The sequence below is a fragment of the Trichomycterus rosablanca genome, chromosome 23 (assembly GCF_030014385.1).
Source record: "Trichomycterus rosablanca isolate fTriRos1 chromosome 23, fTriRos1.hap1, whole genome shotgun sequence".
NCBI lineage: Eukaryota > Metazoa > Chordata > Actinopteri > Siluriformes > Trichomycteridae > Trichomycterus > Trichomycterus rosablanca.
In genome coordinates this window covers 17,686,170-17,703,584 of record NC_086010.1, presented here as the reverse complement: position 1 = coordinate 17,703,584, position 17,415 = coordinate 17,686,170, and the positions used below count along the sequence as shown (strand labels likewise).

Sequence of the window (17,415 nt, the reverse complement as noted above, 5' to 3'; positions counted from 1 at the left end):
TAGTGAACAAATTATTGTACAAAAAGTATAAAAATAGAAAATCCACAATTTCACTTAATTAATTCACTTATTTTTTAGATGAGTATACTTATGAACAATTTCATTTATAAAGAAATACTGTTTTATTACTGACACATTTAAAAACCCTTCAACTGATCAAAAAACAACACACACACACACACACACACACACACACACACACACACACACACAATTATCATAAAGTGCCATAAATTGCAATTACAAAATACAATTATAATAATAATTTTACAATTACAATATGATACAATGCAATTGAAATAATAATTTAAAATCTTGATTGCACAAGTATCATAAAGCTATTACAATGCAATTACAATCATACAATACAATTATAGTGATAATAGTTTAAAAGTCATTATTACAATCAGGTACAATATGACAATGCAATTATAATAATAATAAATCTTGATTTGAAATCATAATTATACAAATAAATATGCATACAGAAAAAAATATGGAATTGCTTAAATGCTTATGACTTATTAGTCAATTATTAAAAAACAGGCACTTTTTAATTGAAATACAGTGCAAAACATTCTTAAAAAATAATTCTGTATTAGCTGTATAAGCCACTTTTCTTGTCCAGCTGGTAAATAAACTTTTACTATAAAAAATGTTTATAAAATGTGTACATTTTTGCAGTTCTTACTCAACTGCACTGCAGTTACCACCTTGATTCCATTAAACACAGACAGCCAGCTTCACATTAGGATCCTTTTCTGTTTTTCAGCAATCTCCATGGGTAACATCATGCCCGGTGTGATCGTATCTCCATAGATTGGCTGTTTTAAATGCCTCCAGATGACCAAACACACCTTCACTACCAGCAGCACACAGGCAATTGCAAGCAGCACAGCTGAGGAAAGCAGTAAACATCATAAATACTTAATAATCACCTGGATAAATAAACCAAGAAAGAAGACCAGCTTGTTTTGTTTTATTATGTTTGTACTCACCGGTGAAGACAGAATTGAGTGCAGGAGCAGAAGCATCAAAGTTCTTTGTCATACCGCCAGACAGGGCGACGATAATGACGGGGTAGATGGTCAGGATGTAACGTACATGTCTGTCCAGCAAAGTGTTTTCTAGAACAAACCTGAACACAAAATTGGGCATCATACTTTTATCTTTAATGTTTCATTTACATTTCAACTATTACACATTTTTATAAATACTTCATATAAATGTTTCTACTTCCCCATCGGAATGGTGACATAAAATACATTTAAAAAAATTAACAATTCAAAAAGGCACATGAGAAACCATGTGGTGTGTGTGCCACACAGAAACATGGATTCTGGTGACCTGCTTCTAATACATAACTCACCAAGCAATAACAGCCACCAACAGCAGTGAAAGTGCAAGAGTCGCTGCATCTGTTTTATTCATTCCAGCATCGTAGCTCAACGTTATGGTAAAGTTAATCAGAGAAGCAATACTCGTCCACGTGGTGTATACTGCTATACCATTCTGAACCTGCACCAGCACAAACAAATGCTTAAAAAACACTCACAAAGTGTCATTTGAAAAAATAAAATAAAACAGATTCTTAAGTCACACTATTTGAGAATTCCTCACCAGTATACGGATGCACCAAAGATCGATTCTGTGATACTTGTTCAACCAAGCACCGTATTCTTTCAGTCCATGACAGCTGAAGAATATCATCAGGTAGTTTGTAAATGCAACTAAAAATAGCAGGATGAACGCTGCGATCATCACCCTAAATAATGAAAAGAACAAAAGAAAACAGTTTTGAAACATTTGAGGCCTGTAAAAACTTCAGTGTAACATATAGCACCATTTAACTTCATTAGTGATTTCTGATTATTCCATTTTACCTCATTTAATCAGTCAATTTTTACAGTGTCAATAAGTTATTCCCAATTTTCCACAATGTGCTTCCAGATATTCAGCATCATTCGGCAGAACAACAAGCTGCTAATAACTCAACCGAACAGACACCTATAAATGAGTATTTTTTGCTTTTCCTTTTTTTTTTTTTTTTTCTAAATTTTTACCCCTTTTTCTCCCCTTTTAGCGCATCCAATTGTTCAATTAGCATCGTGCTTCCTCTCTGTCTATGCCGAACCCTGCCCTGACGGAGGTGATTGAAGCTAACCCGTATCCCCTCCGAAACACGAGCAGCAGCCAGATGCATCTTTGCCACCCACACATTGACGAGTTTGGCGCCACCTAGCGTTGCATGCGGAGAGACACACCCTAAGGGCACCCTCTCCCATCTCTGTGTAAGCGCCTCCAATCAGCCGGCAGAGAACGCAATCGCATTCTGACAGAGAGAGACCCACATCCGGTTCTTTGTCCCACCCCCCACATGAGCAACCGGCCAATCGTTGCTCATATAGCCACTCAGCTTCGAACCGGTAAAGCAAGGCTGGATTCGATACGACGCTTCTCAGAATCCAGCCCTGGTTGCAGCGCGTTTCTTTTTACCAGACAATTTCCATAGGGGTGGCCAGACTGAGACCATTGCTCACACAGGGGTGGCACAGAAACTGATACCTTTTTTGATGTGGTCACTCACTCATTTACCTATACAGGCAGTAAGTGCCATGTAGAATTACATCACGAAGAATAATAAGCTTTTTTTCTCTCTTCATTTCCCCTGACAAGTGAAAAACCAGAATATAGCCTATAACCTTAACATTATGAGGAAGAATTTCAAAGCTATTCCTTTGCAATACATTATCATTTGGCTGCCAACTTGTGTGTAATGATGAGACTCATTTGAACCCCAGAACATGCTAGTGTGAATGCATGGAAAACAAATTTAAATTTTCTTTCAACAATATGATACAGACTGACCAACACTATTAAGCCAAATCAGCATTGAAAATAGTCTTTACTTTTAACAGCCTTCTACAATGCTGGAGCTTCTTAAAACGGAATATATTCTTTTAAATAGAAGTGTTATTTAACTGCTATTAAATTGTTTTCAAACAAAATCCGCCCAATTAGGCGGATAACCGCCCAATCTGGCAACACCGGAACGCGCAGAGCCCGGTTGCGCCTTTATTCGTAGCTCGCCACAAATACTACTAAATAGTAATAGTAGTACTAGTAGCACTATAGTACTGCTTCTGTAATTGTGTTGGTGGTTGACCTTTATGTCGTGTATTACTGCACGGTTTTGGGGGAGAACTACTTCTTTGAGGTGCGCTGTTGAATTGCGTCCATGTGAGAACACCTGCGTGCAGAAATGCTTCCGCAAAAAAAGTTGCCGGCAAAGCGGTGATGGGGGGGCCGGAGGGGTGGCCGAAGATTCATTTATGGTGGCCATGGCCACCACTGGCCACCCCCTGGCTCCGCCCCTGCCTGAGCGGCCTTTTTTTTTGTCTTTTCCTTTTAATGATACATCAAAACACAAAACTGCTCTGATATGTAATTAACTGTTTTACATAAAACACTGTCTCCAAAGTCTAAACACTTGTACTTACTCTCTGTCCCACAAAAGAAGCCAAATGATGTTAAATAAAATGTTCAGAATCCAGCAGACGAAGAACCCGTACGGCAGGACTGAAGGACTACAGTACATCGGGCCATAAGAATTCCTGGAGTAAAATGAAATCAGACACACATTTTACCACCTCCCTGTAGCAAAGAATATGTTTCTTTTATCCTCAGATAAATATGTAGACGGTACCTTCTGCATAAAGTGCTCAGAATGTAGGTAAGCAGAGCAGTTAACCAGAAATAGATGACACCCCAGATGGAGAAGGTCCATCCTGACGGAGTGATCTGAGTATTAAATTTATCTGAGATGTTTGCAGTGAGTGTCAGGAAAGGAGCTGCAGGGAGAGGAACACATTATTATTCTTCATGTGTCAGGCAGAATTTAACTAAATGTAATAAGCACGACTGTACTGTACAGTAATACCATATTATTACCATAGTTTATTTACTCAATAATTGATTCAACCTTCGTCAAGGTTGCAATGAGTCCAGGACCACCAGGAAAGACTGGCCACCCAATTTTTCACAGGCAAACACACAGCCACTCATTTAATCACATACATTTAGAGGCAATTTGGATTAGCCAATCCACCTTCTGTATGGTTTTGGAAAGTGGAAAAAACGAAATGAAACTGAGGACAAAGTGAGATGTGATTACAGACAGTGAAACAAGCTTTACAAGCTTTACCCATAAGCTGTCATTGGGACATTTAGCATGTTCTCCCCATGCCCTGTGGGTTCCCCTAAAACATCTAAGTATTAGTGCGGGTTTAGAAGTATATTGTGCCGTACATATGTGGACATATAAATGATTAAAAATGCATAATAATATCTTGTTTATATCTTATTCATTCTTTTTATTTTCAGTTACCACTTTACTCTGGGTCTGGAGTTTATAAAGTACTGGAACTGCACCCAGCACAGGGCATTCAATTCTAACTCTGAGTATAAGTCCACCTACTGGCATGTTATTAAAAAGCAGGGGAGAAAACCCACACACAGAAAGAAAATCCAAATTGCAGACAATAACCAGAGTAAAGGAAAAAAACCTGTTGTGCCACCTTCATGTTTTGCAGCATTAAAGTAATTTGATACTGTTAGGCCTGTTTTTTAGGTTTTTAGATACAATATAAAAATATAAATGATCAATGACTTACACAGTCCTTGAGCAGCAAGAACGTTGAATATGATGCCAACTATGTACACTATAACAGCAAGCACTATGACGAAAACACGGCCGATATTGTGACCTCCCATTGCACAGCCCTAAAAAATAAGGAATAGTGTGTGTTTAGTTTTTTATTCCAGACATACAGTATTAACCATTCAGATTAGACCTTAACACATCTAGTGCATAATAAAGAATCACAATAGTGTATAATCATATTTTACTTGCCTAAACTGTTATATTCCAGAAGATAATATTCAGAGTGCAGACACCCTCCGTGTGAAATGTAGAAACCAGAATAGAGTTATAATCCTGAACTGAACATTATATAGCACCGTAGGTTGTGTAAGCATTACCTGGCAACACCTGCAACGCGACAACCTTCCTCCATTCATATAACACAGCGTAGATGCTATCAGTGCTGCCTTTTATTGCACACGTGTTATGTTATGTATGGGTGTTATGCAACAGGTCTTACACAAGCCATTCATTAACTGCTTCAACAATTACATTTCTTTTACAATAAAGAATCATTAAAGGAAAAAGATCTACATCCTCATGATGTGTTTACACTATTTCATTTTATCATTTTTATTCTTTTAACCAGAATTTTTTTAATTGAAGCATTTTTGCATAACAACCAAAATATGTAATACACACGTGGTACAAAATCCACTCGATATCTATGTGATAACCTGACCTTTAACCTTTCATTTTGAATTAAGTAATCGACTGTTTATGATGATTGTTGGGATTTGAGGATTTTTCCCAGGGTCTTGGGATTTGGGGGATCGACTTGGGATTTAAGGATTTTGCCAAGTAACCTTGTGATTTTTAATTTGCACTCAAGCAATTACAATCTGCAATTTTATAGTCTACAGTCATAAATAAGGAATGACAAAGCGTACTATTAGTAAATAATAACCTTTGGTTGTCGCTGGCCATTTATACGCTTACTCTACATTTACTTCTTTACTTACTTTACTTACATTTTCTTGGACATGAGAACATGACTTTGGCTTAAACCAGAAGGTAAGTATGCGGCAAGATGTACCATTTCTTCTACAAAACTGGTGTTAACAGCTCAGCGCTAGTGGAACATGCAGTCTGCCAAACACGTAAAAAACAGTGTAACAAAACGGTGTTCAGTTAGTTGGGGTTTTCAGTACAATCTTGGGATTTTTGTGGCAAGATCTTGGGAATTCTTAAAATAAAGAGAGTGGCAACACTGCTGAATGGAGCCCATTTGTTCTGTACACTTGTCGTCCCCTATACCCCATTTATCAATCAAAAAGGACCCCCACTGATCATTTTTTGGGTGGTGGACCATTCAGGACTGCAAGGACAATAACATGATATAGTGACAACATGGTAGTGTGTCTTGCACAGTCAGAAAGAAAATACCAAAATATATTTAAAACATTGTCTGCATGGTCAAATATAATCTAATGTCTAATAAAACAGGTTTTAATGAAAATACATATTATATTTTAAGACCCTCAGAGTAATTTAGACTGTTTTGGTGTATGGATGGGCGCTTCCACAGTCACGTGACTGACAACCGTGACACACTATTCATACTAAACTCCACCCGAATCAAGTATGTAGTAGTTAAATAAGCATACTATCGTACGAATATATCCAAATTAATGAGTTTAGATACACTGTAGGTCAAAACAAGATCATATCGAATTAAAAATAGTACGATTAATTAAAACAACAACGAGATTTACTCAAATGTGACGCATAATGCGCACTACCCTGGTGCACTAGTTAGTACGGAAGTGAGTCGTTTCACATGTGATTGTTTTGTCAGCTGATGTTCAGTTGTGTTGGTTTCTGTACAGCCAAGTTTCTACACAGCTTTGCTCAGTTTAAACTTCATATTTTTATTAATTAATTTTGCTCTTCGGTATTAAAATGCCGTTATTGTGTGGAGGAACCGCAGGGGAAAAAGATGCCACGGATGAAGTGCAGCAAATCTGTGATCACGTAAATATAAACACAAAGAATAACTGACAGAAACATAAACTGTTTTATTTATGTATTTATTGTATTGTATTTATTTATTTATTTAATTGTGGGTGAAAGGTTGGGGATAAAGGGTTCGAGTTACTGGTGGCTCCACAGCAGTGTGACCACTTACCTATGTTGTAGATTTATTGTACTGTAGATTTAATCCTTTCAGTTTTTTTATGTAATAAAATGTTTTTTTATTATTATATAACTAGATAATCTTATTCATTTCCATTTAGCCTTTTGAAATACTTCCTACAGATGTAATAAAAATAGTTTAACACCTACCACAGTTCAGACTCACTTCTATTCATGGCCGAAAACATTAAGTAATTTGCCATAAAAATCACAGACATGGTTCAGTCTATATATGTATCATTCTGCAAAACTTTAAATCAATTCCAAACCTCTGTAATTAATAATAGGAAGTGTAAATTTCTGTACACATTCTCTAGCTGAACATTTCTATATCAGTGCATTCTCAGCAATCAGTCAGTGTTGAATTTCTACTAGGTGAATGAAGTTGGCTAGTGATGGTCAACAATTACACCTAGCTCACTCCTTAATAACTTGATCATTTATTAATCCTAAATTATTACTTTTGATTGCAGATAAAGCCTCAAGCGGAGCAGAAGGCCGGTAGAACATTTGATGTTTTTACTGCTAAATCCTACAAGTCACAGCTGGTAGCCGGGACCAACTTTTTCATTAAGGTGCAACAAATCACACAAACTTCTAATAAACAGTACACAATCATTTTCAAATAATATTTGATTGACACTGATGGAGGTAAAGTTGTGTTGTCACTTACTTTGCAGGTCCATGTGGGTGGTGACGATCACGTTCACCTCAGAGTACATAAATCTCTGCCTCATGCTGGAGAACAACTGGAGCTTCATAGTATACAGACCTCCAAAGCTCATCAAGACCCCATCGAATACTTCTGAACTCCTTTTTCACATTTTGTCTGTTTTATTTTGTTTCAGTATTAGTTTTAAAAAGGGATAGAAAAGTAATTAACATGATTTGTTATTAATATAACTCAGTGATATATGTTGTTTTCGAGAAGCTTAATGTTTAAGGGACTATAAAGAAGGGACAGTGGTGAATAAAAGTGCCAGCCACATGCCTAAAATGGAAATGGAACATGTAACATTTTTTATTCTTATGGAAAATTCAGCCCATGTAATAGAATTACTGTAATAATAATAAAGATGAAAGTACCTGAACTGGTTTCACATCTCACATGCAAATTTATTATGGTGATAATGTATTTTGTGTGCTAACATCATTCACATGAAATCACAGTTATTGTGCTATATTTTGATTTTATATCTAGCATATTGTTAACTAATACACAAACATGTATGCTAATAGTGTCTGGCTTTCAGAATACTTACAGAATGTGTTGCTGAAAATGTAATGATATAACTGAGTAGTAAAATTGCACTTTCTTTAGCTCGTCATCGTACTACATTGCTAAATTTAATTGCTAAAGCTGGGTAGTAAATAGTAAATCAGAACTGACTAGAACATGAATAGTTTCCAAGTGTCATTTATTATGGCTTTGTAGTTTGGAACAGAACCACACAAGCACTGGCTGCCTACTGTTAATAAATAGCAGGAATATGTTCTTGTCTTTTAATAAAGACTTATAGAAAAAGTAAATTGGAAAACAAACCAGTTATATCTATCAGTTATTGTTTAGAAAAAAGTTCTATTTCCTTTGGCATCTGTTGTGGCATCATACATCCATATTTCTTCCTTAATCCCTTTTTAATCCCAACATATAGAAACATCAACTGCTCAATTTTCCAAAATGGTTTTTGGTGTTAAATATGAATCTGCTGCTGGTTTAATGTAGTTAAAACTACAATGTTTTATAGTTATGATTGTTTCAGTAAAGCCATTATAGCTTATAGCTTTTGACTCAACTGAAATTCAAAATAATATTAAAATAATAATAATAATTAATAAAAAAACACCATGTAGAAAGAAAAGTTGGCACCAATCCACTGCAGAACAGCAGAACCACTACTTATCTCTATGATTTGATATAAAGTAGATACACTAATAGTTTGTAATAAATATAAGTGTAACACATTCGTGACGGTGGATAAAGTGCATGTTTGATGATGTTTGTACCAACCGATTCACAGCATCAGTACAATCTTGTGGAGGAGGAGGCTGCTGAGTTCACAGTACAAACGGATATAAATAGTAAAAGTGATTTTAAACTGCATAAAAGTCTAAATCCTGATCTCGTTAATGCTTCCTTACAAAAACGGTGCTGTTTCACCGTGATTCTATCGTACAGAACTGAATCTATTACCAAAGCATTGCCCAACAAGTCGTCACTGCGATTACGTCATTTCTGGGAACAAAACAAAAGCATCGGTACTACTGGTCCTGAACTGGAATTTCACTGCTCACTCCCTCCAGTACCACATTTTAAACTCTGATTCCCAGCATAACATCACAACACTAAAGCTTTATTCTCTTGGTAAACAGTTTACCTGATAGTGCGAGATGCAGAGACGTGGAGGAACCTCAGAGATGAAAGATGCTACTGATGAAGTTCAGATGATCTGTGATCAGGTGAGATCACCATTTATTCACCACAGTTCAGACTCACTTCTATTCACGGCCAAAAACATTAAGTAATTTGCCATAAAAATCACAGACATGATTCAGTCTAGGTAGGTATCATTCTGCAAAACTTTAAATCTATTCTAAACCTCTGTAATTAATAATAAGAAGGCATGAAATTAATAGCAAGTGTAAGTTTCTGTACACATTGTCTAGCTGAACATTTCTATATCAGTGCATTCTCAGCAATCAGTCAGTGTTGAATTTCTACTAGGTGAATGAAGTTGTCTAGTGATGGTCAACAATTACACCTAGCATCACCCTTGATAACTTGATCATTTATTAATCCTAAATTATTGCTGAATGCCGAAAAAGAACATGTAACTTTACTATTTAATAATTTAATTACTATTCAATCTTTACACTGAAACTGTACCTCATGCATAGTCATTACAGTTACCAGTTATCCATTTTATGCAAAATACAAGAAATACTCAGTTCTAGTTTTTCTGTTTGCTTTTGTTTTGTACTGTTAATTATTTGTTGTATTATGCTACTGGGGCTTTAATTTCCTTCGAGATCAATAAAGTACCAATCAATCTATCAATCTATCTATCAATCAATCTATCTATCTATCTATCTATCTATCTATCAATCAATCAATCAATCAATCAATCAATCTATCAATCTATCTATCAATCTATCTATCTATCTATCTATCTATCTATCTATCTATCTATCTATCTATCTATCTATCTATCTATCTATCTATCCTGTTAATAAATTTTACACTTGGTGGCAGCTCTTCCCATGCAACAGCCCACTGTTTATATTTCTCAGTCTGATTACATGCACAGATTTGGTTTATGTTCGCATTCAAAACACACCAACATGTTTACAACAACTTTGAACTACCAGCTACAATGTTACATATTATATCTGGTATTATTTTGCTGTCACGTCTTGCTATTTTTAATGAATATTAAATGCCTAAAATAAACAAAAGATAAACAAAAGTTTATGGGGGTTGAGTCGAACTGTGCATGCATGGAAATATCTATTTAAAATAGGGCTACTCGGATTTATTGAATAGTATTAATGTTAATAAATACCTTACTAAATTTGACAAATATATGGGGCGTTAAAATCATAATAAATAAATAAAAATAAAAATGTTTGCGACTTAATTAATTAAAGTGAATCACTTGAAAATGACTCAGTAGTCACGAGTTGAAGCAGGGTGGGTTAAACCATCTCGAACAGAGAAAGGGGGGGCTGTCGTACAAACGACCAGCGCTAACATTAACATAACTCTTAGGATTAAGTATCGTGTACATTTAAAAAAGAATTAATTTTACTACACTTATACGCAATATGTATAATTATTACCAGCTGAATATAGATTGTTTAGTTTGGTAGGAATGGTATCTCCTGGTGTCACATGATCGAAGCAAAACAATGAAAAATCGCTACGTCAATACTAGCATACTAGCGTACTATCATACTAGCGTACTAGATAGTATACAAGGAGTCGCCATAGGTGACGTACTATTCTACTGTATTAGTAAGTAGGGAAGTGTGCACGGTCAGACGTGGCTTTTTAGTCATATGATAAATGAGAAGGCAGATTTAAGTGAAGCCAGAGAGCAGATATAAACTCCACTGGTGAGCAGAATAAGTCACAGAACTTTACAGCTTCAGGAAAGTCAGATTAAACTTTAGGTCAATTTTTTACCTGTTAGTTAGAGCAAAATGCCTTTATGTGGAGGAACCTCAGAGGCGAAAGATGCTACAGATGAAGTGCAGAAGATCTGTGATCAGGTGAGAGTTTTACTACATATTTACTACATCTTCATTACAAAATGTGTGCAGAGCAACCAGCAAGACCAGATTTACATTTACCCTTTACCTACATAAATACTTGTACCATGTATTTTTACCTACAAAAATTTACCCTAGTTTCATGCCAATTTTAGGATTTCAGTGATTTTTGTGTTTTTGTGATTGAACTTGCTTTTGAGGCATTTAAGCTCTTTCACAGGTTTTCTGAAGAAAAGTCTGACATAAATTAGAAGCTGTGGGAACATTGGTGACACTGTCCACAGTGTGCCAACCATTGGTTCTTTAACGTTCAGTTGAATTTTGTTGCAGGACAGCCTGGTCTATAATGAGCCTTTACTGTTACTGACCCTCGATACAGGATCATCCTGCCTAACAGGAATGTTCTAACTTAACCACACACCCACTTTTTATGGCCTTTTTTGTAATCCTTTCTCAGAAAGACTTTTTTTGTAATCGAGCTCCTGCATCCAAAAGTATATAAATATAATAAAATTACCATTTATATAATAATTGGATTATTAGCACTGACTGACACGTTTGTATTATGATGACAAGCCTGATTTATTCTCTTTATAAACAACATTCGACATTTATAAAGAAAGTTTTTCACAATTTAGTCTCTGCTAATCTGGGATGATGAGGGAAAGTTCCTCTACATCTAAATCCAGCCACTGTCATTTAGAACCTCATATTAAATGCAATTAGGCAGATAAACCTGCTTGCAGGGTTGTGAATCGGACTTTTGACGCCTTCATGGCTTTTTGTGTCTTCTGTAGTCGAACTACGTTCTTTAACAGCTGTACATTTAAATTCTGTTTTGCAGATGAAACCTCAAGCAGAGCAGAAGGCTGGTAAAACATTCGATGTCTTCACTGCTAAATCATACAAGACTCAAGTGGTAGCCGGGACCAACTATTTCATTAAGGTAGAACACAACACACACACACACACACTCTTATTAAACACACATGAGCTTCTGATTGAGGGAATATGTGTGTGATTTGCAGGTTCATGTAGGAGATGAGGACCACGTTCACCTGCGCGTCTACAAGATGTTGCCCCACGCTGGAGAAAAACTGGAGCTGACGAGCATTCAGACTTCCAAAAGCCACCACGACCCCATCGAATACTTCTAAACATATTTTCTTCTAAGAAACCACAGTGCATACACAAACCTAGTACTTAGCAACACACAGAGAAAGCAAAGAAAGATTTATTTCACATTAGTTTACTGAACTGACCGATTATGGACAATGACGCACCAAAAGTGCTGTAATATTTGTGATATTCATGCTACAGCTTCCTAATTCTATTTTTACAAGTGTTTGATGTTAAAGGGAACATGTCTGTAGTTCGTGTAAGTATGTTGTTACAAGTATTATGAAAAATGCACTATCTCCAATAAAAAAAATACAGTTATATCATTAAAGTGGATTGCTTTGGTCATTATGGTCTAACATTTGTCTCAAAATGTTGGTTTCCCACTACTGAGGGTTCTTTGAATGATCTTTACCCCCTTTACAGCACATGCTACTATTAAAAAACTAAAAATTTTGAATTAAAGCAAACAGCTTGTTAAAGAGTTTTCTGCTCTTCCTTGTTAATAGTTTGATCAGTTTTGAGTTTGATTTTTATGCAGTTTATGTTAAAGCACTTCACATTCACATGTTCGGGAATTCTGTCTGCATTCTGGACCATCTCAAGAATGATTTACTGACAAGCTAATGGGCTGAGCGAGGTGTGGTGGTTCGGGGAAATATGCAGTGTGTGCAATCATTAGGAATCCAGTGCTTAACCAAGTCCTGCGTTCATGAGTCACATTCCTGGTCTGGTAACCACAAAACATCCTGACACGAATGAGCATTTTCATAAAGTCATCAGTGGTCATGTGCCAATTCTGATTATGTGCACTTCTGTATTATTCACATGATGTTTTATACCACCAGCATTATATTGTACCGCTTTTTAAAAAGAACTCCTGGTTGCTGTTGTTATTTTCAGGTTTTGCATTCATACATATTTAAACCTGACATCCTTTCCTGTTTGGTCCAGTTCCACAGGGCAACACATGGTGCAAAGCAGGAATATTTACATTTATGGCATTTAGCAGACGGTTTTTATCCAAAGCAACTTACAGTACTTTGACATTATACTGTCTAAGCAATTGAACGTTAAGGACCTGGCCATGACCTTTCATTTACTAGTCCAGTACCTTAACCACTAGGCCACAACTGCCCTGAATACCCTGTACAGAGCACCAATCTTTCAATTATGAACAAAACATTAGAACCCGCTCAAATGTGCAATTGTCTAACAACTGTGCATGTGATGAGTAGTGATAGTAGTTCCTCATAGAATCCTGTTTTGCCAGGATCACATGGGCAGCTGGGCATGTGTGCCTTGTTTACTCTTGGCACGAGGAAGCACTGTGGGACGGTCCAACTCGCAGCGTGAAGAATCTGAAGGACGTGCTGCTTACATCCTGGTACCAAATACCACAGAACTCCATCAGATGTCTTGTGAGCTTAATGCCTTGGCAAGTTAGAGCTGTTTTAATAGCATATAAGGCAAATGGTCCTAATGTTTTGGCTCATATGTGTATTATTTAATGTTACAAGAAGGAGTGATTAAACCGATCCACATATAAACTAGACATGATTGCACTTATTGGTTAAAACAGATGAAGCTCCTGTCTGGTTGGTATTAAAAACCTACAGCCACACCCCTGCTCCAACATATGAGCAAGTTCTATCACCCTGCATGCATGGGAGGATTTATTTATTACTCCGAGTTAGAAGCAGGTTTTGCACTTTGAACCTCTTGCATAAGTAGAGCTTCATGACATCCAACATCTATACAAAAGAGAAATCTACACACACTGATTATCAGTACAAACCCCACACACATACACACAATCACAGGTCTTACCTGACCTTTAATTCAGGTTGTTCTGTAAACCAGCACTGAGAGAGCAGCACTCAACACATGGTGGCCACTGAAAAAAATCAATTCTTTATAAAACCAGTTTGTACAACAGCTGTATGTAGAGCATCGGCAGAACAAACAAACACGGTCAGGTCGGGAGATTTGGGGCACCGTGTGTAACGGGGCAGCGTCCTAGATCGGCTCAGGCTGTGATTCTCAGCCATGGATATACACATCTCACAGGAGGCATGAAGGTTTACTTGATCTTAGGAGGGATGTAGTGGATTCGACACCTTTCATTGAAAACCTGCAAAGAATTAAAATGAAATAAATTAATAATAATAAACAGGATTTCAGACAAGAGCAACATTTATATAATCTGATCTATGCACAGACTACAGAAGTCTCTGACTTTCTGACCTTTAGACTGCGATCGTTCACGACTTCTTCAACGTTCAGCTCAGACTGCATGAGTTTTAACTGGAAACAAAGTGATAAAGAAACAGACGATTTTGTTTACAGAGTCAGGACAGAATAGCCAAAACTAATCACATGAATTTAAATGGAATCTAAAAATGGTGCTTAGTATTTAGTGCTTAGTATTTAGAGAATATAAACCAAGTAGATCTCTAAGATCAATGGGCAGAGCCTTATATGAACAACAAGCAGATCATCATGCTTGGAGAAAAGCACTCATGAAAAGTGCTCGTGTCCATTTACAGGCAAATAATGTCAGAGATGCTGCTGCTTTTGTACTTTTATTATATATTAATGTTAAAATATGTTTTGCAGCTTACATATTTACAGCTAGCCTAAGCTTATTCGGATTGCTTTTTGATCTGTACTGAAATGTCAACTAAGTACTGATCCAAACTGGTAAGTTTTGTGAGCTACACACACTAACCTTCTGTTTATATTCTAGTGACTAATGTTTAACCAGTGTCTAACCTCACATCCTTGTCAGATCATGACCTTTCACCTGTACATGTTGTGAAACCATTGTGCAGCAGTTTGCTTCCCTCTAGTGGATGATAATACTCTACCTTGGTTTGTTCTTTCCTAAGTTGTTTAATGACTGACAGGTCATCGTTGTCCTTCACCCTCTCTTTACGTAACCGCCCGACCACCTCTGATGTTTCCAGGATACACGTCTTTATTGCTTTATCTCTACTCCGATGAGCCTCCATCAGCTGCAAGTGACACACAAAATACACCAGAAATATAAATAAACATGAGAGTTTATCCTAATTAATCTGTTTTGAAGTTTATACAAGGAAACACTGACAGACTCGTAGAGCTTTTTGCAGGTCTGAGTGGCGTCCACTTTGCCGGAGAAGGATGCAGTGGGAACAGTGGTGTTGAGAGCGTGAACGATCCTGTCGTCAATAGTACGCATTGCTTTTAACACCTCCTGTCAAACACACAAAAGAACACAAGGTTTTACTGTCTATTATATAATGTTTTATTATTGTCTATATCAAGATTTTATCATTACACTTAATAACACTCAGATAGTGTTCTGGATTGGCTCCTTGACTCATATTGTGAACCTGAACCAATCATTCCACTACATTTGTAACACAGAAACCACTCAGATCCTTGTCCAGTCTCTTGCTGTTTTAAAGCTGGATCACCTCCTTCATCAGACCTCGGCAACTAATTCAAATGCAGCTGCAATTATGGTTTTAATCCACCCAATTGGTACCACATAACCCTCCTCATCAACTGTCTTCACTGGATCCTATAGCTGCTTGCATCCAATTAAATTAAACAAAATAATGCTCGTCTACAACACCAAGAATGGACCAGCCTGACCTACCATATATCACCTTGTACCTTTAAGCCACCCCCCAGAACTCCTGATCCACGCCTTAGGACTCAAGGAAGACTCAAGGAAGACTCAAGGAAGAGGCATTAATCCCGTTCTTTGTACTAATAAACAAAAACAGCAACCCTCTGGTCCACTACAAGTCGACTGTTGTCTATTTTATACTAGAAAAAAAAAGTGTTTGCTGCAGTAAGCATCCTGTAAGTCACCAGTCAGCAGCCTGGCAGAACTGTTTTTACTGAGGTGGTTCTGGCATCACATCTGACCATGTGGACAATTCGTTTTCCAAGCCCTTGACCAGAAGACAACTGTTTCATTCACTTTAAATATGAGCAGTCAAACTAGTCCTATTTGCCATCACATGAATCGTACAGAAAACAATGTAAATGTCTGGAATTATGAAAAGCTGCACGTCCGACTGAATCCACCCCATGCTCCCTACATATGTGCACTACAGAAGGATCAAACTGCACCCTAGCTAGTGCACTAAAACTAACACAGACACAGATTCAGGACGCAGCCCTGGTTACCCTGTGATCCGTATGGACTACAGTTATTCAGCAGCGCTATTTAATTTAACATTCACTCTAATAAAACACAACAAGGTCAGAATAAACGCGTTCCTTCAGAAAGACTAGACATGCTTTCTTTATGAAGAGTAAAGTCATAATTTTACCTGAAACATTGAAAAGTCCTCACAGTTTAGAGTCTCACCGGGCGCCGCCATGGTGCTCTGAGGGGGCTTTCAAAATCTGCCTCTCACAGCTGCCCGTGTCCTGCCTGTATTGTTTATACCACACCACAGCAGTCAGGACAAAAAATCTAGAATCTAAACATTTATTACATTTCCTAATGCTTTATTGAATCAAAATTCTTATTTTAATTACTTTGATTTCCTGAAAGAACTTTCCTTTACAAATAGGCGAGGATGAAAGTTGTAAAATGTCAAATCTAAACGTGAATTCTCATAGTGCAAACACACGTTTTAATCAATTAAGCTGTAATATCAGTTCAGGTGATAGGTTTGATGTTTTAATGTTTACTGTAGTGCATAAGTTCTATGTATTTTTATGTCCTTGTGTACTTGGGTGTCTTACAGAGGGAAACTTCATTTTGTTTAACAGGGTCCTAACTAGGAAATGTACATTCACTACACCGAAACGTTAAAAAGTGTTCGTGTCAAAATTTTGATACGGTTTTAATTTTAGTGATACTAAAAATGAGTTTTTTCATCCAGTCTAAAGGTCTATTATATGTAGTACATGAGTGATTCTAGTTTTCTAGTACTAAAAAAAGAATAGGAACAAAAGGTGTGTACTGGAAACGAACCTACAATGGAAATGTAAAAGCATGTATTAGCACAAAAGAACACTTTTATGTAAAAAAAAAAAAAAAAAAACATTATTAACGTTAACACGTTATTATTATTATTATTATTGTTGTTATTATTATTATTATAATTATTGTTGTTGCTGTTATTATTTTGTTATTATTATTACTATTATTGTTATTATTATTACTATTGTTGTTA

General features: G+C 36.6%; 4 protein-coding genes and 1 long non-coding RNA gene across 6 annotated transcripts; 2 read left to right on the top strand and 3 right to left on the bottom strand.

Moving 5' to 3' along the window:
* Positions 1–611: 611 nt before the first annotated feature.
* On the bottom strand, positions 612–1,888 carry si:ch211-161h7.5 (uncharacterized). The gene is made up of 5 exons (XM_062985232.1): positions 1,884–1,888; positions 1,621–1,765; positions 1,370–1,518; positions 999–1,138; positions 612–898 (listed from the first exon to the last, which is right to left on the bottom strand). The coding sequence occupies exons 1-5, from the start codon at positions 1,886–1,888 to the stop codon at positions 744–746; spliced, it is 594 nt and encodes a 197-aa protein (XP_062841302.1). The 3' UTR covers positions 612–743.
* A 1,623-nt stretch (positions 1,889–3,511) lies between these two features.
* On the bottom strand, positions 3,512–4,833 carry LOC134301224 (uncharacterized). The gene is made up of 3 exons (XR_010007425.1): positions 4,674–4,833; positions 3,707–3,851; positions 3,512–3,614 (listed from the first exon to the last, which is right to left on the bottom strand). It is a non-coding gene; the product is annotated as an uncharacterized LOC134301224 (long non-coding RNA).
* Positions 4,834–6,485: 1,652 nt separating this feature from the next.
* On the top strand, positions 6,486–7,929 carry LOC134301223 (cystatin-B-like). The gene is made up of 3 exons (XM_062985829.1): positions 6,486–6,676; positions 7,312–7,413; positions 7,519–7,929. Exons 1-3 carry the CDS (start codon positions 6,605–6,607, stop codon positions 7,645–7,647), a joined length of 303 nt encoding a protein of 100 aa, XP_062841899.1. The 5' UTR covers positions 6,486–6,604; the 3' UTR covers positions 7,648–7,929.
* A 1,191-nt stretch (positions 7,930–9,120) lies between these two features.
* Positions 9,121–12,565, top strand: LOC134300898 (cystatin-B-like). 2 transcript variants are annotated; one of them, XM_062985358.1, is made up of 3 exons: positions 9,121–9,298; positions 11,955–12,056; positions 12,139–12,565. In XM_062985358.1, exons 1-3 carry the CDS (start codon positions 9,230–9,232, stop codon positions 12,265–12,267), a joined length of 300 nt encoding a protein of 99 aa, XP_062841428.1. In that variant the 5' UTR covers positions 9,121–9,229; the 3' UTR covers positions 12,268–12,565. The 2 variants fall into 2 exon arrangements, with proteins under 2 accessions (XP_062841428.1, XP_062841427.1); XM_062985357.1 differs by lacking the exon at positions 9,121–9,298 and adding an exon at positions 10,832–11,110 and having other exon boundaries at positions 12,139–12,564.
* A 1,237-nt stretch (positions 12,566–13,802) lies between these two features.
* On the bottom strand, positions 13,803–16,614 carry mix23 (mitochondrial matrix import factor 23). Its single transcript, XM_062985792.1, has 5 exons — positions 16,561–16,614; positions 15,342–15,467; positions 15,100–15,246; positions 14,477–14,536; positions 13,803–14,363 (listed from the first exon to the last, which is right to left on the bottom strand). The coding sequence occupies exons 1-5, from the start codon at positions 16,609–16,611 to the stop codon at positions 14,313–14,315; spliced, it is 435 nt and encodes a 144-aa protein (XP_062841862.1). The 5' UTR covers positions 16,612–16,614; the 3' UTR covers positions 13,803–14,312.
* Positions 16,615–17,415: the final 801 nt, after the last annotated feature.

Coding starts and splice junctions, on each gene's coding strand:
- si:ch211-161h7.5 (XM_062985232.1), bottom strand. Junction 1,519..1,620: donor TTTGGTGCATCCGTATACTG/GTGAGGAATTCT, acceptor GTGCTGGTGCAG/GTTCAGAATGGTATAGCAGT. Junction 1,139..1,369: donor TTGGTGGCTGTTATTGCTTG/GTGAGTTATGTA, acceptor TTTTGTGTTCAG/GTTTGTTCTAGAAAACACTT.
- LOC134301223 (XM_062985829.1), top strand. CDS start 6,605: ATGCCGTTATTGTGTGGAGGAACCGCAGGGGAAAAAGATGCCACGGAT. Junction 6,677..7,311: donor TGCAGCAAATCTGTGATCAC/GTAAATATAAAC, acceptor TTTTGATTGCAG/ATAAAGCCTCAAGCGGAGCA. Junction 7,414..7,518: donor GGACCAACTTTTTCATTAAG/GTGCAACAAATC, acceptor CTTACTTTGCAG/GTCCATGTGGGTGGTGACGA.
- LOC134300898 (XM_062985358.1), top strand. CDS start 9,230: ATGCAGAGACGTGGAGGAACCTCAGAGATGAAAGATGCTACTGATGAA. Junction 9,299..11,954: donor TTCAGATGATCTGTGATCAG/GTGAGATCACCA, acceptor TCTGTTTTGCAG/ATGAAACCTCAAGCAGAGCA. Junction 12,057..12,138: donor GGACCAACTATTTCATTAAG/GTAGAACACAAC, acceptor TGTGATTTGCAG/GTTCATGTAGGAGATGAGGA.
- mix23 (XM_062985792.1), bottom strand. CDS start 16,611: ATGGCGGCGCCCGGTGAGACTCTAAACTGTGAGGACTTTTCAATGTTT. Junction 15,247..15,341: donor GCAAAAAGCTCTACGAGTCT/GTCAGTGTTTCC, acceptor TGTCACTTGCAG/CTGATGGAGGCTCATCGGAG. Junction 14,537..15,099: donor TTAGGAAAGAACAAACCAAG/GTAGAGTATTAT, acceptor CTTTGTTTCCAG/TTAAAACTCATGCAGTCTGA.